Source organism: Ptychodera flava, chromosome 11 (assembly GCF_041260155.1).
Source record: "Ptychodera flava strain L36383 chromosome 11, AS_Pfla_20210202, whole genome shotgun sequence".
NCBI classification, from domain to species: Eukaryota; Metazoa; Hemichordata; class Enteropneusta; family Ptychoderidae; genus Ptychodera; species Ptychodera flava.
This window is the reverse complement of record NC_091938.1, coordinates 17,931,738-17,956,659: the sequence shown is the minus strand read 5'-3', so window position 1 is coordinate 17,956,659 and position 24,922 is coordinate 17,931,738. Positions and strand designations below refer to the sequence as shown.

Genomic DNA, 24,922 nt, shown 5'->3' with positions numbered 1-24,922 from the left:
AATATCTCCGCGCTGTGTAAAACTCTCAGCGCTCTTGGAAATTCTCTGCGCTGCATATTATCATTAACATGACCCAGCATCGACCGGAGTTTCCGGACGCTATATATTTTTATGTTAGGCATATCTTAAGCGTTGCTAGTGCTGGTTATGTTAATAGTAAATGCTGTACTAATCTGTCACCGATTAGTTTGTTTTAGGCACTTCGATCGATTATCAAAAAAAATTTTGGTTTTTGTGTAAATTTTTCATGGACTTATAGATATAGATATAGATGTAATAGATGTTGGGTCGATATTGGTGCCTGTTTTCCTGTATTTGAAAGGCATTTATGAAGGGCTGTTTTGAGAAATACATCATCTTATTTCTCTGTTTTTAGCATTCCAAGGTTTCTGTTGACAATATTTGCTGCAAACGGCCTTTTAAATCAGTTTGGTTTGAGGAGGAGAGTATTGGTTTATGTAATTCACGCCGCCAACTTGATTAGTTATATGGCAGCTTTCTCAGTTTATGATTTTCCTTGCCGGACGGGTTTTTTGTATTGCTCAGCAATCTTTTTAGTTAAATTGGTTGATTGTAGTACCGATTAGATGACAGATTGCATCTTGTATTTATAAGATAGGTTACGGCAGAAAATGAAGACAAAAACAAAGCGCACATTTCCGTGTTTAAACCGTTATCGTTAAACCTTTTAACTGTTTGAGCGATGTGGGCAGAGTGTGTTTAAATTAACACACCGGATTTTTAGGTTGTCTGTCGGGATATCGACGGAATGCTTACTCCTTCACATATTCGCCAAAGCTATGATTTTGTAAAAAGGATTTGTTTTCGTTCCTCGTTTTATAGACCATGAGGAGTGTCGTTAGAAAACGACTCGAGGGTTGATACCAGAAGTATTAAGCTGCAGTGAAAGAACAGTAGAGAAAAATTTGAAACAGTACGGAGAAATTTCAAACAGTTGAGAGAAATTTCAAACAGCGTGCCGGATTTTAAACAGCGCGGAAAATTTCCGACAGGGCCGATATATTTTCATACAGCGCGGAGATAAATTTCCAACAGCTCGGAGTTTTTACACAGCGCGGAGATTTTTACACATCGCAGAGATAATTTTTTTACAGCTCGGGATTTTTACACAGCGCGGAGATTTGTCGTTTTCGTCCACGGTACTATTCAGATGATCAATATACATTGACGTCATAGAATAAGAATTTGTTTTTTTCGTGCGGTCGCATAACCTTGAGACGAAAATGAAGTACATATCGATTGTTTGTTTTCTAAAAGTTTCCTAATATGAAGTGATTTTGTGGGAATTTTGCATTCATCAAATATACATATTGCAGCTCGGCAATCAAAGCAGAACTTCTAAATAAGCTATCTCGTCAATATGCTATAGCATATACCTGCCTAAAATATAAATTTAAAAACCATTTTTTAACGAGAATTGTTTTTCTCAGCTTTTTGCCACTACAAACTCATTTGCAAAACTTGATGAAATTACTTTCTATTGATTCAGATCCTAACACCACTCTCTTTTAGTTTTTTTTCTGACATTGCATGCAAATCCCTCATGATAATTTTCATAGCAATATGGTATCTCATGCATCTGTACTCTTGATTATTATTTCTTGTAACCAGAAATTTTTTCACCGACTTCAAGAAGCATCTCAAAGTCATGAAACGTGCAAAAAGCTTTTTCGAGGACGTGTAATGTTGGTCGGTGCATATGGTGCAGGGAAGACATCAACGAAGAGAAGTCTTTTCAACGAACCGTATGAAACAGAGCATTAAGCACCGATGGAGCTGATGTCTACAGTATAGATATCACAGAATGGATAATAAAGGGTAATGTTTTAACTGATGAGATCATGTTGGGAATCTTGTGGTAGCATTTATGAAGCACTGGTCAAGAATTAATACAGTCCATACGATCATTCATGTAATTCTCACAAAGCCTTCATTCCTGTACGTGTATACACGGCAACCAATATGGTCCCCTTTTAGAATCTAGGCCATATTTCAAAACGATAGCCGTATCAATCTCTGTTACGTTGCTAATTTTGCAAAGTAATCAATGAACAGCTGAACATTTTACTTCCCACCCTTGTGCCAAAGGCACACCATTTGGCCAATAGCATCGTTCTATGGGTCTCTTTTATGTATGTCCGTCAGTCAGCAGACCAAATTTACAAACCTCATGGCTAAATGCTACCTTCAGAACCACATGTAATAAATTTTGATGAACTTTTCATATGTGTAGAGTCCTATGACATATAAATGCACATCAGTTTGTTTCTAGATCTGCTCTAATACAGTCCGATTCAATGCGATAAATTGTTATTTTACAACTATTACTTAGAGTGACAAACCTTGGCACATATGAGTCAATCTATGATAACAGCCAACCACAGACTTTCAAGATATTTTTTGTGGTACACTTGCCACAAATGGGATTAACGGTTTACAAACCGCTATTAAAGCTAACCTTAAGGGCAGTCCCTACCCAAGCAGCAAACCCCCTACCTCTACACCGTAAACATGGCATTCACTCTCCTGCAAGTTTCTACACTTTGCCACAACCGCTCACTCTCCTGAAGTCTTGTTAACCTTTTTTCAGAATGTAGCCGAAGGTACAAACAATGTCCTTTAGTTGAATACCTACCTTAAATTTATTGCACACGTAAATGCTAACAAATGACGCAAAACAAAAGAAATCATAAATTCATCAACAGTTCTAGAATTTCTAGAACTTATAGTTCTAGTTCGGATGATACCCAGGACTAGAAGAAATATCCTGTGAAAGATCTTTTACAGGATATTTCTCCTAGTCCTTGGTATCATCTGACCGAAGTGTTGGCATATCCAAACATGTTTTTAGGACCCATTTACTTTTGATCCAGCTGATTGTTAAGTCTTATGAATGACAAAATATTTCAGGAGATGAAACTGTTTCGGAATACGTGTACGCAAGTACCGCTCTAAACTAGGTCCTAAGTTGAAGAACTTCAAACTTTTTTACACAACAATTTATTCTTTTATTGCTCCTTCTTTGTTTTGAAGTCGTCAATCAAGTGAACAGTTTGTATAAATGAGCACAATTTTCACCCTGGTCAATGCAACAGAGAAATATATAGACATTAACCACATGTTGGAAAGTCCACTTCGTTGACTGTGTATATTCTACATTCAAACTCATGACTCACCCATTTACAGTATTAGAGGAAAGGACTTCATCAGCACAATTTAATAGTGTTCCCCGAGAACTATTCATAACAAAAACAGGCTAGCAAAAATTGCGGCGGAACGTCACAGAGAAGGCAAGTTGAAAATTTACTTACCAAAGTTTTGACGTTTGCTTTGGTCCAAGGGTTGCGATGGTGACTATTTTGCAACGCGACAATATCAGATCTATGCACGCTGATCATCACGGCGATGAAGTTAATGTATCGTACACGTTGCATAAATGTTTTAAATACATTGAGTTATTGTTACGGTTATTTTAATTGAAATTTTGTAAAAATGAGAGTGAAAAACCAGCGACGATTCACTCAAAAACTCAAAGAGGTCGAAACTGCCGTAACCAGATTTGCCGCTCAGAATTTGCCGGTGACGTTTTACCAATCTGAATCAGATTATCTGATCGCAACGAAGTAAACATTATCTGTGATATCATAAGGCATAACACTGTACAACTTCAAGTTTAAAGTCCTCACGATCGTGATCGCTGTACATATGAACACAGCGGAGTTCACAAGCGATTGAAAAGCAAATAATAGAAAATTCATATAAATAATCTTCTGCCTTCGACTAGCCAAGCACCACTGCATTGAAAACACCTGTGCTCATTATGACGACGTCCCTGCATGATATGCCAGGACATATGGGGAAGCCCTACATAGCACTGATGTAGCGCCGGGGCTAACGTTTATGTACTGTAACTCATGAAACCTAGCCTATTAGTATTCTTTCTCTGAGGTTCCGGCGCTCATTTTTGACGAAAGAACTGGTTTATTAAGACAGTGGTTAGATAAAAAATTCACTAGTTCAACTCTTTCAATTTCTATTCGGGCATTTTTCTCTCGAGACAGATTACGTCCGTCGACAGGTTGAGAAATCAGTCTTTCAATTACGAAAATTGATTATAATACGTCTAATCATAGTTTGAACTGAGTAAAATGGCGTGGTCTATTAACGTCTAAAAGTCGGCGTTGAGTAAGTGCACTAATCGAATTTAATAAACGATTTTAGAAATAATTGTCAATAGATCAAAGATTATATGTTTAGTCAAATCGAAAGAGCAGTGCAATGTTTGATTCGATTGCGTACGTGTTTTCTTCGACCGCGACTGACCAGCTACATGCACAGTCGGCCGTAGTATATCAGATCTTTGAACATCGGCCACTGAGTTTTTAGTTTTGACGCAACTTTAACGGAAAGATATCTTAATCTTGATATGCCCTTAAACTTGAGAACATGTACTTTGTCTGACGATTATTTTTCCCTGGTGAAGAATTCTCCAGAATGAAGTTACGACTACCGCAGTATACAACTTCAATTTATCAATTTATCAGACAAAGTAGTCAATACGTGTGCTCGTAGTCATCTATACAATTTAAACAATTAGTTGGAGGAAACTATATTGGGTAAAGCCTTTGATAGTGATGTTTTACGTTCTACTACTTGAGCAAAAGAGTGTGACAATTCGGAAATTTCAAATCTCAAATTATACATTGACATCGTAATAATTTTATTTGATAAGTTATTGTAAACGAAGATACACTCAAAATTTTCACAACCTTATTGTAAGATAGTATCCTTTACTAGTAAAGCAGCAATAGTGATCGAAGCTGCTGACGTCATAGTTCTATCATTAATATGCCGAAATACATATTTACTTGAAATGAATACGAGATTTTCATGAAATGTTATCCGCTGAAGAGGGAAATTGTTACTCTGTCACTTCAATATACCGTTTAAAATCATCAAAAAGCACATTCAACACGATTGGAACTAATTTGGGATAATTGGATAGGCGCAATTTCTCAAGAATTTTAGAAATTTGTCTAATATTACCCCATATTTGCTTATCATCTTTAAAATTTTATTCAAAATTTACGATGCTGTTGAAATGTTATGGGTAAGAATCAGCGCATGATAGTATCTAATGCAATATTGTTCACAACATATGAACAATATTCATATTTGAATGAAAATGTGTGAGTTTGTCTATAGTTTCTTCATTACTGAAACACTAGTACTAATCTCAGTTTGTCACTTTGCCTCGACCAAAATGAAGTCTTTTGATTGATTTACAGTTAAGTCAGTCAGGGTCATTTAAAATGTGCCCTGACTCAACTTAATGTTTATGAAGCCTTAGATTCACGAAAAAGTCAGGGGCATTTCAAAAGTGCCCTGACTCAAAAGTCGTCAATTAGAGAAATTTTAAGCATTTTGTCTCGTTTCTTCGGTACATTTACACAAAAATCAACATGTTTTCATAAAAATGAGTCCGATGAAAGAGGTATGCAATAATCATTGTGTTTTCGTTGTTTTTTAGATGAGAACAATATTTCAAATTTTACACTATTCTATCATTTTGTAAAATTTCGGCTGTAAAAATTTCGATTTCGTTACATTTTCCTAATAATTACTCTCATCCAATTTTCCCAAAATAGTTCCAATCGTGTTATTCAAAGGATCCGACCGCAATCTGCGGTTATAATGACCGGTGCACAAAATAAACTTTGTCCGATCGGGTGACTACAGAAAGAAACAAACCTAAATGTTTTCAATTGTGTTTTTGTCACGCTAAATCGGGATGAAAGTCAGAAAAAAAGTCATGAAGTCCAGACAGTAAACTTGGAATCTTTCGTGAGAAAAATGTCTAATTATGTTGCAGCCTTACAGCTCAATATTTCAAATCATGATCGAACTAAAATGGTTTCAACATACAGAGTACTTTCTAATGTGGGAGAAGTTTATCTCATGTTATTGTTATGATGCCCCCTCCTCGGGAAACATTGCAATTACCAAAGGGATAACTGCGGAAAATTTGATCAGTCATGAATACTTTCTTATCTGCTCTTTAACGATGGTTCATACTCATTTAGCAAGTTACAAATCCTTTGCAGTAATTATGGTTTGGTCAATATCCTGAATATTAAATCCTTGCTCATTTAAATTCACCTGTCAGCAATTTAAATATATTAACTATAACAAACCATCATGAGAATGTCATAGTGCTCACACAAGAATAGTAGGGGAGAAATAATTCAAATCCTAAAAAGAAGACAAGGTGTATAATAAAATAAATGAGATAAATTTTGTATTTTCATTTAGAGTCTACTACTGATTACAAAGGCCATAAATCTGTGGAGCCGACACAGAAGTTACTAGGAGATGTCCTCGTGAGTGGAATGGGAAAAATGGAATATGGCTATCGAAAATCCCAGGCCAGCAATGCCGAAGTAGCAAATGTATTGGATACAGTAAAACTGGGAAGGGAACGGATATCTGAAGTCTTTGACAGATTGAAGGGGATGAGGAGAAGTGAAGAATCAGATGTGTACTTCAGTTTGTGGGATTTCGCAGGACAAAATATATATTATATAACCCATCAGGTTAGTTTCATGTTTTTCCTTTTCTATTAAAGGAGAAATTTGTCATTGTCCAAAATCACAGCATTTCATTGCAAGTGCATTAATGAAAACAGACTAAAATGGGAATTGCTTGCCGATAATTATATTACCTTTTCACTCATGTGATCATTTGGCTATGCAGTACAACATATTAGTAAGTAGCATAAAAACATGTCATTATATCTAATAACAACCTGATGTAACGACATCAATGAATAATACTAAATCATGGTCTATATTTGACCTTGAAAACTGACGCATTAAAACTGGAGAACAACGGTTGTTGAAGGGTGCGACCTCTGACACTTACCATTACCGATTTTCTTGAAACGTACTATAAAGAAAGAGGGAAGCCCATATGTAATACTGAATCAGCTACGGAAGTGCGTCGTATATTGTAGAAGTCTCGGTGGTGAGCATTCGGTAAATGCAGTATCCTAACCTATATGCTAAGTGCAGATCGTGTTCTGTCCTAAGTCTGGCGTGTAGGAGTTATCTAAATATACTCAACACTAAGGGTGGGCAAAAAGCTAAGCCTGAATGGTGTTGAATACCCAGCAAAAGCGTTGATTAAAAACCATGACATTCAAGACGATTAAACGACCAAAATAATTATTTTGTTCTCCTACATGCAATTGAAGGTGTAAGTAACGATGGGGCCATTGTCTCACCTTGCGAGGGAAAAATAAACACCCATCAATGCAATTTGAAGGCCAGTGACGCTGCTGTAAAAAGCTGACGCAATGGTTGCTAAGGGCCTCGAAAGAGAGGTATGGTTTCCAAGGGCTGCCACAAATTGGAAAATGTCAATACAAACTTTACTTGATTTTGTGAAAGTTTTACAGAATAATTCAGTAGTAACATAAAAATTGGCAATGCAGATTACTTTTGAAGGAAGAACAACAGTGATGGAGAATCATTCAAGCCAAAAGAATTAACAGACAAAATATGGCAAAAAAAACTAAATGAGACTACATTTAAAAAAGGAAAAGGTAATTAAAAGTAACATGAAACAAAATCGGGACGAACAGTTTAACCAAAGTGCCTTTGAAAATGCAAAGAAGAGAAATTTAATCAAACACGTCAAGGAAACAAAACTTAAACTCAAGTAAGATTACATTATCGCAACGTCTATACCACCGTCAATAACCTAAAGCTGCAGAGGCGACTTCGTCAATGTGGTAATCTCGGCTGTACCTCTATGGCTGTAATAAGATTGTAGATGTCAACCTTACATGAGAAAAAGTAAAGCGAGATTAGAAGACAGAAGCATCCATTTTATGCTCGTCATTCGACCCAGGGAGTATATAATCTATACGTTTTCCATAGAGTATGTAAAAACGGGCAACCATATCACATTGCAGAGGAACTATGGCAGGCCGACCTGTTCCAATTTCAGTCAAGAGGTGCAGGGTGGCGCTGCTTCAGGGTTCGATTTGATCGACAAAGGAATTGATTTTCACAACGGTCCGTTTATGCGTTAGACATTAAGACGCCATAAGTTTATGGGTGTATTACTTCTTGAAATTTGCTTATGTAAGTATTCTTTCAGAGTGATAATGACAGTAAGGTTACAAAAGACTGCATAGTTTTATCATTATGATACAGCCGTAACATTGTACCTCTGAGCTTTTCAAGTCAATTCAACACTAACAGTCCTCGGGATGATAGACAGTTAAAGCCCCTGTAGCTGTAACTCTTGATTTTGTTGATCTTTTTCCTATTTTCTCTATTTACCTTTAAATTCTTCAAATTTAAACGATATAGTCTTTTACTACTGAAAAATTGGACAAGTAAATTGAAATTGAAATTATAATTATTCTGATTTTCCGCCATTTCTAAAAACTGGTAATATTACAAAGAAAACAAGGTATATGATGTCCCAGTTGAAAACATTCAGCAATATGCATTATATGGGACTACTGTGTTGTTTCTGTGAAAATTCCGATGCATATATGCACGCCTTACAGTGTTTTTGCTTTATTTGGATGAGAGCGCCATTTTATGGCTGGGCAAAAGTTACTTATTTATCTTGCTTAAAATTGCACATGCAGTCCAAGTAAACAGTTTATTACACTTGTATAAACACCCTTCAATGAGTACATTCCCACAAACTTGTTTTAGTTTGGAAGTAAAATCACAAAAATAAAGCTAAAAGACAGCCATTTGGGCGTTTAACTCTGTTGACTCGGTTACACATAAAATAAAAAAAATGATAGTGATTTAAAATACGACAAATTGAAATATAAAGCTAACAAGAATTCTTAGACACTATGCCGACGTAAACCACAAACCCTGTCGTTTCTTCACAAATTCGTCACTTGTCCCGTTCATGTCCACGTTCTAGTCTCTTCGTGGCTTAGAATGCCTGTGTATTTCGTAGCATAGGGTGCTGATGACAACAGGTCAACTTCGAGATTCCGCAAATCATTTGACTTCAAATTCAATGTGTTTCGAGAAATTCATATCGTTTCTGTCGATCTCGTGAGATGCGCAGACCATTCCAATGTCAAATATTTACTGATGAATATATTCATAATGTTTGAATTATGTTGTTAGAAGACAATGCCAACTAAACAGGGATTGTTTTACTTTGGTGCGGCTTTCCGCAGGAAAATCAAGCACTATATATCTACGTCCAAATTTTTAATATTTGAAAGAATCTTATTCAGTCAGATTTGAAAGATTACTATTAAAGGTAAATGGTATAATAACTCTGACAGTCTCTGCAATTCATCACGAACACTTACCGTAATTATTGAAAGATGTACATTCGCATTAAAATGTAGCTCTCTCTCTCTCTCTCTCTCTCTCTCTCTCTCTCTCTCTCTCTCTCTCTCTCTCTCTCTCTCTCTCTCTCTCTCTCTCTCTCTCTCTCTCTCTCTCTCTCTCTCTCTCTCTCTCTCATACACACACACACAGGTGTTCCTTTCAAGTCGGGTTATCTACATTCTTGTAACTGATCTAACCAAGTCTCTGGATGATACTTTGCCTGTCGATGATGTTCACAACTGGAAAATAAAGGGTCAGTAACGTCACAGGAAACACTTCAAACTTCATTGATTGTCCTTCTAGAGGTCATTGTGTCAGATTGACATTTTCAGATTGTAATCCTTGCGAGCCAGAAATGTTAGTTTATATGAATGAAGAATGCAATACTCACGTATTTCGGAAGCTGTTTTAAGGGGGTTTGGATAGTCTTGCTGCTGTTCTAATTTTTCGCTCTTTAACGTTCAGCGACATGTATAATTCGTACGTCACAAAATATTAATGATCAGCCTGGGGTGTGACTTTATCCTCAATATGTGTAGAATGACTTATTGCATATAGGTGAGTTCATAACCAAGCAATGATAGTTCCCTCATAAAATCAATCTGTGTTTACTATGATTGATTCTGATTGCTCACTTAAAATGTTAGTTATTTTTCGACTTTACTCATGTCCTGCAGAATTTCTTACTTTTTGGATGAATTCAATACACACGCATGCAAGCCCAGGACCGGGTATTCGTCTGAAGCAAATGGATGGAAGTTATAAGACGGCATCTGCACCACCCGTTATCATTTTAGGAACTAAGAAAGACCTCATACGAAAGGTAAGGCTGGATATGCTACACATGGGTGACGTTCGGTTTTAATTCAAATTTTCATCAAGTGATGTTTTGAGCATAGAATTTTTGTCAGCAGACCGTAGATTAAATATGCAAACTTACCAATTTCACTATAGTTAGCTTTTAAATTTTAGATGTAACGAATATTAAATTTTGCTCCAGAAAAATATCATAATTTTACGATTTTTCTGCCTAATGATACAATGAACGTGCGGACGGAAAAAGAAAGTGTGATACGCATTAAACAAGAGGAAACGGACAAAAAGTCCGAAAATCTCAAGCTTAAAATGCATGTACGAAGGAACTTTAAATCAGAATACAATAGGCACAATTTCTATGCTTACGTATGTAAAATAATTGCTAATGGGACCATGCCTTATTATGCGTTAATATCCGGGACCGACACTTTGTTTTTCCTTTCTTAAACATATCGATTATTTAAATTGGCGATGATCAGTCTTCAATGCAGGAAAATTGCCGGTCCTTCAGTTGTCTGGCATTCTTGTAAATATCAATTCCAGGTTCGCACGTAGTTGCTATAGCAGACAGTGTGCGAAACTCACGCAAAATCTCTACTGGCCAATCGGGCCAGCAATTTTGAAAAATCACTGGCCCTGAAGGAAATCAACTGGTCCGATCATGAGGTAAAATCAAAATATGGTGGAGATTTTTTACCCGCGTTCAGTATAGGGGCCAAGAACATGCGATTTAAAAAATCAAAAAAACACCAATTTAAAATCCTAAAATCAAACTGATTTTTGTGCCTTTTAATTCTTTTATTCTTTTTTAATTCTTCAAATGAAGATGACGATCAAAACCAAAAGTTGGGGCAACTGATCTCAGTGTTAAAAAAAACATATGAGTTCAGTGAAAGGTTAAGCACCAAAACATAAAACGTTTTCGTTTCCTAAAATAGCCTTTCAAAACAAATATTTCTACTTTGAGAAAAAGAGCACAAACATGGGCTTGAAATATGTCGCAATACGGAAATGATAAGCACCAAGAACTCCGATCAGGGATGGATAAGTTTTGGCAGCACAAACACCGGATCACACACAAATGGATTCAATACAACACATCGGCGATTTTGGGACTCTTTATAGTAAACGATACTAGGCAATTCTAGAATGACTTGCCATTCCTCTCGATACGGATGTGAAATCACAGATATTCACTCGATATTTATCGGCAATTGGGACCCTAATATCGTCACTAGAATGACTCGCCTCGTGTCTTGGGCGCGTCTGGTCTATGTAAAACCATCGATGTTTTTCGGCGATTTCGGGACAAATGTCCAATAGGCCCCTATATATGTCAGAGATTTGCTACCTCACAGATTTTGCCAAGACCTGACTTTATGATTTCGGCTCGGCTCTAACTTCGATATTAGACGATGTTATACTTGTCAAATCGCAGACAAATAATCGATGTATATCTGGGAGATCACTACCCTACAGATTTGGCCCCGCGGTCTAGCCAAGCCCAACTTCCGTAGTCCGACTCTAACTCAAATTAAACTATACTAGACTTGTCTAAAACGGTGGGTAAATATCCAATATCGGAGATTTCACCATTTCATATATCTGACTATAGTTTTTGTCGAGGGTTTATGATCTGACCAAAACATTCTGATTTTGATACTGTTTTGTCCAGTAGCTGTAAATATCCGATATCATATAAAAGTGCAATGTTGAAGTGTCCTCGAAATCCAGTTTACCTCGACACATGCAACACGGTCGATACGCTAAACTATTACTCTTTTATGACCACAACGAGATCTCTATCCTAACACATGCTTAACAAATGGGGAGCATATTGAATAGCGCCACTACTCTCGCGAGAAAACATGAGGTAAGGTCTTTCGCTTTGATGCAGTACCGATCAGTCTGTTCAGTTTTTATTTGCGAATTTCACGTTTTGCAAATCTCTCGTATCTTTGAATAATTTTGTCAGGTATTTAGCTTAGCAAAACATTCTTGTAAACTTCTATGCATATAGAGAATGTTACTGGCACGCGTCTTTAGGAACAGCAAGACATCTTTCAAGAGTTACTGGTCTGGTATGAAAACTGCTGGCCATCGGGTTAGCGTGAATTTTTGCACTCTGATCGCAGTTGCGTCGAAGATTTGAACTCAACATATGCGATGCTTTCATGTTGGCATAATTTGACCTTTGTGGCTGATAGTTAAGTAAATTAGTGTAAGGAGAGCGTAAAGTAGAGAAGCATGCTTTCGTCAAGTGATGGCCTTGCTATAGTTTTAGTCGTCAAATAGCTTTGAAAATAACTATTTTACTTGTGTTTGACAGGACGACAACAAGGTCTTTGGACCACCATTATTCGGGGTTATGACAGGTATCGTTCCCTATATCAAATGGTATAAAAGACCATGTCTAGTATATGTATTTTGCTTGGTTTTTGTTTTTTATAAAGCCAATCCAAATTTATTACCTGTATGCCGTCATAAACCAAAATACCAATATTCGACTTGAGAAGATCACAATACTGCCCATGCTTTGAATGATCATTTTAAAAATGCAAGGTGTAACGATTTGAAAATACAATGCATTCCAAATCTCTCTTGCGTTTTGTTTTATCAAATTAAATCGATAATGACAATATCTTCTGGTCAGTCTACTGCAAACTGATAACACTGTAAAACAAGTCTTTTTAGCTAGTATCAATGTTAGCTAATTTAGCTAAGTGTTTAAATTTGCTAATTTAAGATGCCGCTAATTTATATTTTTCCCCATATTTAAGATGGTCAAGATGTCTGATTGCAATGAAAATCCAAAATCGCTAAAACACCATGCAGATAATTACAGTATTCTTTCCAATCAAATCTAAAATTCTAATTTTTTATGAAAATAATCAAATGAAATAAATACAAATCGATTGAAAAGCTTTACATCCGTTTTGTCATATGGATTTGTGACATATGGATGATATCCAATTGTATAAAACAAACAAAATTTAAAAGACGTCTCATGTACAATATACACCTACGGAAGAAAGTAAACAACAGACAAAACTGACTGCATGTACGGAGGCTCAAATCTCAACATTCATAAATCTTATGTCAGAGAAAAAGATAGAAAAACAGACGCTTTCAAAAAATCATGTCGAGCTTACAATGTTCGTCCGAAATACATAAATAATTTTGTTGATATACATTTTCTTGATAATATTTTATCTTCGATGACGCAGTTTCTGCTGGTATATCAAGTATCTGACCCGAAATCCCCCGAAAGTGTGTTGTTGTGCTGATTGACGATATTCTAAGGAGTCCAAAAACGTTCGAATGACGCAATTAAATTACCTCCTACTGCGATGACTTTATATACATCATTATCAATGCCTTTACCTCTGGTAATTCTTGTTTAAAACTTCTCCTTAGTTTTTGTCGTTTTCATTATTCTGAATCAGTTGTATTAAATTTTTAAACAATACCACAAAGATATCAGTTTTTACGTGTAAAATATTAGTTGCCTCTGATGACTACATTTTGTCGTCTGCCACACAGTTACGCGTGGTTCGATACATAGCGGCCGCCGCGTGTGGTATGCGCGCACACCACGCGGCAGCCACTATGCATACTATGTATCAACCACACCTATCTGTGCTAGTCACCTATGCGAATTCTGGTGGAATCAGCAAACTTTGTTTTTCGGGTTTTTTTGCCGAGTCAGTAAGACTCGGCTTTCTCCCATGGGACATGACCGCTTACGGACGCGAGTGGTACGGTACTGCTGTGGCGTACAGCAGCGTCAGCGTAGACTCCGTACTCCATAGCTTAGTTGACAATGGCCCCAGTGCCGAACGTTCTATGTTCGGAAGCTGAATTCAGCTGGGCCACCGGAATTCAAACTTCAACTTTTTTGAGGACATGTTTTTATCGTCATGGACGGTCAACAAGAGTTCCGCTCCTATTCTCGTTTAGGTTGAGGTCCCGATTGTTAAAATCTGCAGGCCTGTAAATTCTCAACAGCTTTGTCATATCTTTTGTGACGATAAAATTCGCGCTTCTAGTTGAGAGCTCTATCGATTACTGATGCTTCATAGCATGGCTGGACAAGCCTTGCTACTCTGGTACGTGCATGTATGCACACACACACGCACGCACACACACACACACGCACACACACACACGCATGCATGCATACATACATACATACATACATACATACATACATACATACATACATACATACATACATACATACATACATACATACATACATACATACATACATACATACATACATACATACATACATACATACATACATACATACATACATACATGCATGCATACATACATACATACATACATATTGGAGAAGTTTAGAACGTAATTTTAAATTTATTCATTACAGACACCAGGATTCTGAAATAGAAACTTTCAGCCAATCATAGACGTTTAGTTTATCCAATCAGGCTTTTGGTATATTTCCCGCTCAAATTACGTTGCTACTTTTCCTGATGTTTTCTCCAGCGTTCATGGTCACGAGGTAGGATAGGAATTTGCCGCGCTTCTAGTTGAGAGCTCTATAGATTGCTGATGCTTCATAGCATGGCTGGACAAGCCTTGCTACTCTGGTGTTACTAGTTATTGTTGTTGGATTCGAATTGTGATAAACCAACTTGTGGTTTTTACATTGAACCGAATCACTCGCTTCTGTTTCGACGTCAGTTTAACTCGAACCCTACCCCGGGGGATTCTCACTTTACTCCCCCTTTCATACATATATCCATACATAAATACATGCATTTATATTGAGCAATTACTCGTCAATGAAGCCAAGACAAGCCAAAAATTCGATAGTATCGACGATGAAGTTGACACGGACCGAACAAGTCAGCTTTTGAAACAATGTATCTTCCGTGGCTGCTGATGAAAATTATTCTAAAGCACTCGTAATGTGGTGATATTCTGGAACGGCTGTTCTCAAATCAGACAAATAAATAAGAAGCTTAAGGATGATAGATACCTTTTAGACACTTTCAGATTTTTATTTTTTCTCACTTGAAGAAGTCCAAACCCCCCAAAAAGTATATATTTTATTTTGATATAGAGAAATCCGACCGAGCATGGGAGTCACGTGACAGTATTAAATTTTTGTCTTTATTCTCGTAACTGTGTAGACCGCGAAAGTTCGTTGCACAGCTGACGGACTGCAGAGGTCTCAGTAAACGATCGGTGTATGGTTGACGCCGTTGTATGGTTGACGAGTAGCCCTGCGTACAGGTCTGTGTGTTCCCGGCCGTATAACGCCGGGAACACACCCAGGGGAACACAGACATGTACACAGGGCTAGGCTGCAAGCAGCCCAGATCAGTGGTGATCTCACCTGATAGCAATACCACGATCATTGTTGTGGCTATACCTTACTAGATCAAAATAAACCGGAAAGTTCAAATGCACTTTAATAGCACAAGCGCCAGCACTATCCCGGAGCACTATGCGTGTATTGGCTTTCGTCTTGCCAGGGTCTAGCCGCGTACGATACCGGGCAGAGTTCAATCACGCTTTCTGAGCACAAGCATCACCAGGTATTACACTCAATCCAAGACGAGTCTGTATGTAAAAGTGTCCCATGGAGTCTGTGTATAAAACTTCCCAGCTAGCTGTATGTAAAATGTTCCCGCCAAGTATATATGTGTATAAAACTTCCCAGCTATCTGTATGTAAAATTTTCCAACCGAGTCTGTGTATAAAACTTTCCAGCTGGCTGTATGTAAAATTTTCCAACGGAGTCTGTGTATAAGACTTCCCGGCTAGCTGTATGTAAAATTTTCCCACCGAGTCTGTGTATAAAACTTCCCAGCTGGCTGTATGTAAAATTTTCCGACCGAGTCTGTGTATAAAACTTCCCAGCTAGCTGTATGTAAAATTTTCCCACCGAGTCTGTGTATAAAACTTCCAAGCTGACTGTATGTAAAATTTTCCAACCGAGTCTGTGTATAAAACTTCCCAGCTAGCTGTATGTAAAATTTCCCACCAAGTCTGTGTATAAGACTTCCCAGCGCGGTGTGTCTTCAGAACGAGTTAGTATATGTAAAATTTTCCCACCTAGTCTGTGTATAAAACTTCCCAGCGTGCTGTGTCTTCAGAACGAGTTTGTATGTAAAATTTTCCCACCGAATCTGTGTATAAAACTTCTCAGCTATAGCTCTCTTCAGAACGAGTCTGTATGTAAAATTTACCCACCGAGTCTGTGTATAAAACTTCCCAGCTATAGCTGTGCCCTCAGAACGAGACTGTATGTAAAATTTTGCTGTGTGTAGTTGTATCATCAGATCGAGGCTGATATATATAAACTTTTTGCAGCTGTACTGAGCTGAGTAAATTTCTCAAATATAGAACCTCGTTCTGATACAGCGATACTTCATCAGAACGAGGCTGTGTATATAAGATTTTGCAGCGCTGTCAGATACTGTAAACGTCAGCAGCTGCCTCGAAAACGAGGCTTGATGTAAAATCTTCGAGCGGTATCAAAGTCCGATGTATGTATGTATGTATGTATGTATGTATGTATGTATGTATGTATGTATGTATGTATGTATGTATGTATGTATGTATGTATGTATGTATGTATGTATGTATGTATGTATGTATGTATGTATGTATGTATGTATGTATGTATGTATGTATGTATGTATGTATGTATGTATGTATGTATGTATGTATGTATGTATGTATGTATGTATGTATGTATGTATGTATGTATGTATGTATGTGTGTATGAGTGTATGTATGTATTCTACATGTATGAATGAATACGCTATATGCGTGCGCGTATTTTTTACTATGTATATGTATGCATATGTTATGATATCAATCTGACGTTGGGTAAGGGCTGTGGGTATTACAAAATTCAAGCTACAACCGTTTTCAGAATTAGAGCGCGAAGCCACTGCAGTGAACTGCAATAAAACTGCTCACACTAATTAGTTTCAGCTGTAGCCAGCTACAAAGTCGACAACATTGTATGTCCCATGCAGACAGTTTGTCTGGGGAAGTTGAAATAAAAAAGATTTGTACATGGACCAGTGCATGGTAATGTTACATGTATCTTAATCTTGAACACAGGGTGCCAATCGTAAACTCTCATTTTAATAACTCGAGCCTCAGACAAAGCTAGTTTTGCCTTTGTACAAGCAGACTTTTTGGTCTTTATCAAGTAGCCTTGTTCAACACCAAAGTGGCCACGGCTACAGCTGAAACTAATTAGTGTAAGCAGTTTTATTGCAGTTCACTGCAGTGGCTTCGCGCTCTAATTCTGAAAGGGTTGTAAATTTGAACTTCCTCATACATGAGATTCCCCATGACGGTGATTTACCCAACGTCAGATTGATATCATAACACATGCGCGAACGTGTGGGGCAATGTATCTGTATGTGTGTGTATACACACGCACACACACACACACACACACACACACACACACACACACATATATATATATATATATATATATATATATATATATATATATATATATATAAAATTCCTCTTTATATATACATTTTCCATCTTTTCTATCTCTAAAAAAGCTTGATTGTGTAAATTAATTTTTTTACATTTGCCACTGACCGTGGCCTTGTCTGGAGCGGCATGATGAAAACCATTTTGTTGTGTGGCTCGCTTAATTTATTTATCTGTCTTTTTTTGGCTCGTAAAATGTATTCGCCGACATTTCACATTTGGTCAAACAACAATTTGATCGCGGGTCTCGGAGAGTTACGAAGGCAACTTGTTCTGAAAGTTTATTGCGAGTCCGTGACCACGGGGATATTAACAGAATGCGTTATTCTTAAAAACCCACAACGTTAATTTTTGTACAAATAATGAAATACGGGTCGTGTACTTCGGTTCAACACTAAAATATCGCCTTCTTTGACATGTTGAAACCAGAAATGGCATCGTTCGTTCGTGACTGCTGCCCGTGCAGCAGCACTTTTCAGCGTGGTTGAGTTCATCTACGCGATAAACCAGTTGTCGATTCGAAATGGCAAGTTCGGCGATGATGTAATTTTTCGAGTTAATGTAATTTTTTATTTTGTTTGGTTTATGATCTAAAAAGTCTTGCCAAAGTTTAAAATTGCGTCAAACAAAAATTGGAAATATTTAAAAAGATCATATGGACACGAATTTGGACTGTAAATTATTGCATACTTTACAATCGAGATGGCCTTTGACCCATCATCTGATCATTGCTACATGCATATGCCGCGAATGTCTGCTCAAAGAGGGACCGTGGTCTGGTTTTTGAATTGCTCTGAGCTCCGGTCAGTCGGTGGAGATTCCAAACCAAAGCAAGGTCATTCGAACGTAATGTAGAAAAAGTCGACGTGTTTACCCGGCAACGTTTCCCGATCTGGTCCGAGGAGAGATCAGTGTAGCCTATTCGGGGGAACAAAAGTTCGTAGGGGGATGTCGCCCGATCGACTGTCAAATTGTATGACATCGCAACCATTTCCAAAATAAAACGACACTGAAGCCGTGACCCTTCGTGAGGTACTTTGACGTAATCTTTATTCACTATGATTAAGTTCAGATGCACTGAGGACGGTGCATAATAAGCTTACAACGTGAACTTTACCGAGTTTGACCGATGTGTAAAACACAATCACTGCATCAGCAATTGGTTGGGAGCAGGAATAATTTTGGTTGCTGGACTTCATCAGGTATACAAAATTAATCAGAAACGGACATAATAATTTGATGTTCGGCATCATACATCGAAAGTATGTACTCGGCAAGAAAAAGCATGATGGGCTAATGCCGGTTGCATCACAGAGAAAGTCGGTTTTCGTCAGTAGGCTCGGTCCAGATACTGACGCGGATCAACTGAAAAAATATATCCTGGAAGTTATGAATACCAGTGTACTGGAATGTGAACGACTTCAAACAAAATACAGGTCATATGCTTCCTTCCGCATCACTGTTAATTCGTTGAATTCGTTGAATTTTGACTCTCTATTGAATCCAGATGTTTGGCCTGAAGGAGTGCTGATCAGGAAGTTTTATCAACCTCGTATTAGATGAAAAAGCTACGTATCGCGTCATACAACTGTCGATCCGTTAGGAACTCGATAAATGATGTCCAAGCTCTCTGTGAAACACACGACATTTGTTTACTACAGGAACACTGGCTTACGAAAGATAACATTGCTTTTTTATCATCTGTACATAAAGATTTTGACTATTACGGTGAGTCTCCAGTTGATACTAGTAAGCAACTGTTGATTGGGAGACCGTTTGGTGGTGTAGCTATTTATGGCGCAAATCTTTGGGTAATGCCATCAAAGTTAAGTCATTTGATGACAGCAGAATTGCTGGTGTAGAATTTGACAATGGCACGTGTAAAATGCTTATTATATGTGTTTATATGCCTACTTGCAGTAGGGAAAACTATGATGAATTTTTAGACTATTTGGCGAAAATTCATTGTATTGTTCAATCTAGTAACTCTCATATCTGTATGGTTATTGGTGACTGGAATGCTGATAAAAAGTCTTTGTTCGGTTCATCACTGCAAAGCTTTTGCAAAGATTACAATTATTGTATTTCTGACTGCGCTGTTTTGCCTGAAAATTCATTTACTTATGTCAGTGATGTGCACGGCACTACGTCTTGGATAGACCATTGTATTTCTACTTATGGTGCTCATGAATGTATAGATTCTATCTCAGTCATGTACGATACGATCTCTTCAGATCATTTACCTCTCAGCATAAATTGTGACGTTGGTATTTTACCATCAGAATCTACCCCTAAGTCTGACTCCGGTAAAGTTGAACAAACGATGAAATGGGCTAAGATCACTGATCAACAGCGTAACACTTTCTATGATATCTCTGATAGGCTTCTGGGAAAAATTAATATTTCTAATAATGCGCTTTGTTGTAAAGATATACATGCAAATGTAAAGAACATGTTGATAGCATTTCTCATTTCTATGACAACATCATCGATTGCTTGTACTCAGTGTACTCAGCCGGAATGCAGGTGATACCAGGCGTTAAAATCAATGGGAATCGTATTGTTCCTGGTTGGAATGACTATCTTAAAGATGTTCATTCAATTGCACGTGATGCCTTTAAATTATGGTGCGATTGTGGAAAACCCAAGCATGGACCTTTGTTTGATTTCAAACGTCGACCCATGCCCGTTTCAAGTATGCGTTGAGAGATTGTCGACGTAACAAAAGTCAAATTATTGCTGATACTGCTGGAAAAAGTCTCCGTTGTGGTGATCAACGCCAATGCTGGCGTTCAGTTAACAAGATTAATGCTAAGACTCGATCCAGGCCCAGCCGCGTCAACGGCTGCTGTGGAGATTCAAATATCGCCGAAATGTGGCGGGAACATTATTGTAACCTCTTCAATAATGTGCATAATAACAGGGATCAGAAGTTTGTTTTGGATATGATAGATGATTGTGTAATTGATAATGCAATTCTTGTTTCTCCATATGACATTCAGTGTGCCATTGGTAAATTACAAAAGGCGAAATCTGCTGGTCCTGATTCACTTTCAGCAGATCACTTTATTCTTGCTAGTACCAAAGTGTCAGTTTTGCTTAGTATGTGCTTTACAGCAATGTTGGTTCACGGTGTATGTCCAAACGGACTTTCTGAAACTATTTTAGTCTCGATTATCAAAGATAAGAATAGTAATATAAGTAGTATAAACAACTATCGTCCGATAGCATTATCGAACATTGCTTCTAAGATAATGGAAGTTGTTATTTTGAGTAAAATTGAGTCGTTTCTAGAAACTTCGCCTATCCAGTTTGGCTTCAAGAAAGGACATTCAACTGATATGTGTCTTTTCGTTTTAAAGGAAGTTATCAACTACTATAGGAAACATGGAAGTGATGTCATTGTAACTTTCTTAGATGCATCTAAAGCATTTGATCGAGTAAATCATTGGTCACTTTTGAAGAAGATGATTTCCCGTAAAGTACCAATCTTTATTGTGAGATTTCTCCTTGTCTGGTATAGGACTCAGTGTATATTTATTCGTTGGGGCGACTGTGTTTCATCTGGTTTCACAGTTTCTAACGGTGTGAAACAAGGGGGAGTTTTATCACCAAAATTCTTTAATGTTTATGTTGATCAGTTAAGTACACGACTTACAAATTCTTTAACAGGGTGTTATGTAGGGGTTGCTTCGTAACCACCTCGTATATGCTGACGATATTTGTTTGTTGAGTCCCTCTGTCAAAGGGACACAGAAGCTGGTAAATATATGTAGTAATTATGGTGATATTTACGACATTACTTTTAATACTGGAAAGACTGAATGTTTATGTGTCACTATTGACAAGTCAAGTAGTGTTCGTTTGCCCACGGTATATCTTAATGGTGATAAACTTGTTTTCGTAGAGAACAAAAAGTATCTTGGTTATATATTAACAACCCACGATGCTGACATTGAACGACAGAAAAGATCGTTCTACATTTCAGCTAATATGCTTTTAGGAATTTCTGCTCGTGTTCTTTTGATGTTAAATGTACGATATTTAAGATTTATTGTCATCAATTGTATGGGGCACACCTCTGGTTTAACCATACTGCCAGTGCCCTGAGAAAGTTGAGGGTCGCCTACAACAATGAGGCTCGGATATTTCTAGGATTTAACAAACGGAGTACCGCCAGTGAAATGTTTGTTACCAATAATTTGTACAACTTCGATGCACTTCGTAGAAAACAAATGTATGGTTTTATGACACGCTTATCGAGAAGTGAAAATATGATTGTTAGGTTGGTACATGATCGTCTTTATTTCATCTCTGATATTTGTAAATTGTGGATCGATTCCCTGTACCTTTGATTTTGTCTTTCTCTACCAACACAGAAAATCATATTTTTGTAATGCTTAAAGAAAATTTTTCTACACTTGAATCATGAATTATATGGACTGATTTAGTCCGAAATAAAGTGAAATAAATATATAATTCCTCTCTATGTATACATTTTCCATCTTTTCTATCTCTAAAAAAAGCTTGATTGTGTAAATTATTTTTTTTACATTTGGCTCCTGGTATGGCAGGTGGTCAGATAGTCAAGTGTCGTCACAGCAGCTACGGGAATGGCTACCAAACAGCTCCACAAATAACCTCACTTGGAGGCTGGGGAGGAAGGTTGATCGTAAAATTTATAAAAATTGAATGTCTCGTCAACGAGATACATAGACTTTTTATATTTGGTAGAAAATCCCTAAGTCCAACAGTTTTGCCAAAAAATGCATATGAAACAATTTATGGTGTTTTTAAAAGCTCAATACGTTTCACAGAACTTGGCGCTCAGTTGTCTGGGTCGAACAAAAAGGAAGCTATCGTTGTTTATCTATATCAAAGAAGGAAGAAAGACACGCGTAGACCATATCTTACGAAACAGTGACTATGCGAAGCAGTAGAGATAAACGATAAGGATAGATGACACAAGTGACAACAGTTTATTTACACAATGAATAGACCGCATCATCAGTACACACACCTTGCATGTTCAGTATCGTTAGTCGACATCACCGAGATAATGCCACAGGCAGCTTCGGCGACAAGGTAGACTTGGTTCAAGTCGGTGCATTTTAAAAAAAATGAAATCATGTTAAAAGTTTCTGTCTCTTGTCTTTCATATAAATACAGTTGGAATTTTGCAGCCCAGGCCAGGTTTTCCTGGCAATTGAATGCGTTACCTTTGTGTCTGCTCAGTAGTGGGTGAGTTTCTGCCGTGGTTCCGGAAGAAACTCCCCTGTATCACGTACATCTGACTCATCGCGTACACCCCACTCATCAAGTTCACCCCACTCTAACATTCAAAAATCACAGACTTGAACCAAGTCTGGGGACAAGGTTTTTTTACGAGAGTAAAACGTCTCTTTGATACGTAATTGGTTTTCATGTGGCACTATTATTTCCCGATTTTTTGCTGTCGTTAGGTAATTGTCAAAACAGAGCATAGTGAGTATCGTTGTCTAAAGCAATTCACACCTATCGTGGGAATCAATCGAGAAGACGTTCACCGTGACAAGATATGGAAATAGGCAATACGTTCATACAAGCATGCGGGTAGTAAACACCTGTGTGCTAAAATTCCATGATTGGCGACAGGAATCCAGGTAGAACAGATTTATTTTCACCTTGACTACCTTGGTTTCAGTGACATGGGTCTTTTGCAATGATTGGAACGCTTACGCGATCGATGGTCCGAAACCTTTCCCAAGATCAATGCTAACACAGTAATATTGTCCAACAAACCGTAAAAGCAACAACAATACGTCGAAATTCTCCATTACTGCTCCTTCGTATCTTAAGGAGGAAACAAATTCTTCCCTAGCATAAGGCCAGGGCATAGAATATGTACATGAAATTAATTACGGTACCCAACAAGAAACCTAGAAAGCGAGGCCACGGTTTTTTTTCAGTATTAATATTTTTGGGACAATAATATGTAAGCGGAAAAAGTTATACAATTGTCAACTGAACATAAGACGAAAGGTGACGTTGACGTAAAACGACTCGAAACTAAAACACTGAGGATCAAGTGGGTTGTTTCTGCCTGCCGTACGCGTGGTTCCGGAAGAAACTCCCCCGTATCACGTACATCCGACTCATCGCGTACACCCCACTTATCAAGTTCACCCCACTCTAACATTAAAAAATCACAGACTTGAACCAAGTACGGGACAAGATTTTTATGAGAGTAAAACGTCTCTTTGATACGTAACTCGTTTTCATGGGGTACCAATACTTCCCAACTCTTTGCTGTCTTTTGGTAATTGTAAATCAAAACATAGTGATTGTCGTTGTCTGAAGCAATTCACACCTACCGTGGGAATCAATCGAGAAGACGTTCACAATGTGATAAGATGTGATAATAGGCAATACGTTCATACAAGCATGCGGGGTAGTAAACACCTGTGTGCTAAAATTCATGACCAGGATAACTGGCGACAGGACTCCATGTAGAACAGATTTATTTTCACCTTGACTACCTTGGTTTCAGTGACATGGGTCTTTTGCAATGATTGGTATGCTTACGCTATCGATGGTCCGAAACCTTTCCAAGACCAATGCTTACACTGAATATTGTCCCACAAACCGTAAAAGCAACATCAATATGTCGAAATTCTTCGTTACTGCTCCTTCATATCGTAAGAAGGAAACAAATTCTTTCATGGCATTGAATATGTACATGAAATTAATTACGTACCCAACAAGTAACCCAGAAAGCAAGGCCACTTTTTTTTTTCAGTATTCATATTTTTGGGACAATAGTATGAGAGCGGAACAAGTTATACAATTGTCAACTGAACATAAGAAGAAAGGTGACGTTGATGTAAAACGACTCGAACTAAAACGCCGAGGAACAACACGAAAGACAAAATAACGATACAAACGGGGGTGGGGTGGGATGGGGTGGTCACAAGTGTAATCCTAAGTCATTTTTACCATTCCGTAATTGGTATGTATGATAGGTGCATTCAGCGATTGAAAACATAGTAGATTTAATAAATATGAAAGACACATTGAAATTGATAAAGTGGAAGCAACATGTATTTTTAGTATTATTAGATATTAAAAACAACTTTTGTCAATTGTTTCAAATATATATCGTACCGAATACAATTGCCATTAATAATTACGTTTTTCTGTATGTTGATAATGTT

The 24,922-nt window shown here is 37.5% G+C and overlaps 1 protein-coding gene across 1 annotated transcript in view; it reads left to right on the top strand.

The window, feature by feature from the left end:
• Nucleotides 1–1,545: 1,545 nt before the first annotated feature.
• The window catches only part of LOC139143692 (probable serine/threonine-protein kinase pats1), a 49,978-nt gene continuing 26,601 nt past the window's right edge, over nt 1,546–24,922 (top strand). Inside the window, exons 1-4 of the mRNA XM_070714211.1 lie at nt 1,546–1,839; nt 6,334–6,614; nt 9,555–9,657; nt 10,082–10,227. Coding sequence (XP_070570312.1) covers nt 6,411–6,614; nt 9,555–9,657; nt 10,082–10,227 — 453 coding nt within the window. The 5' untranslated portion in view covers nt 1,546–1,839; nt 6,334–6,410. The remainder of the gene's footprint in view (nt 1,840–6,333; nt 6,615–9,554; nt 9,658–10,081; nt 10,228–24,922) is intronic.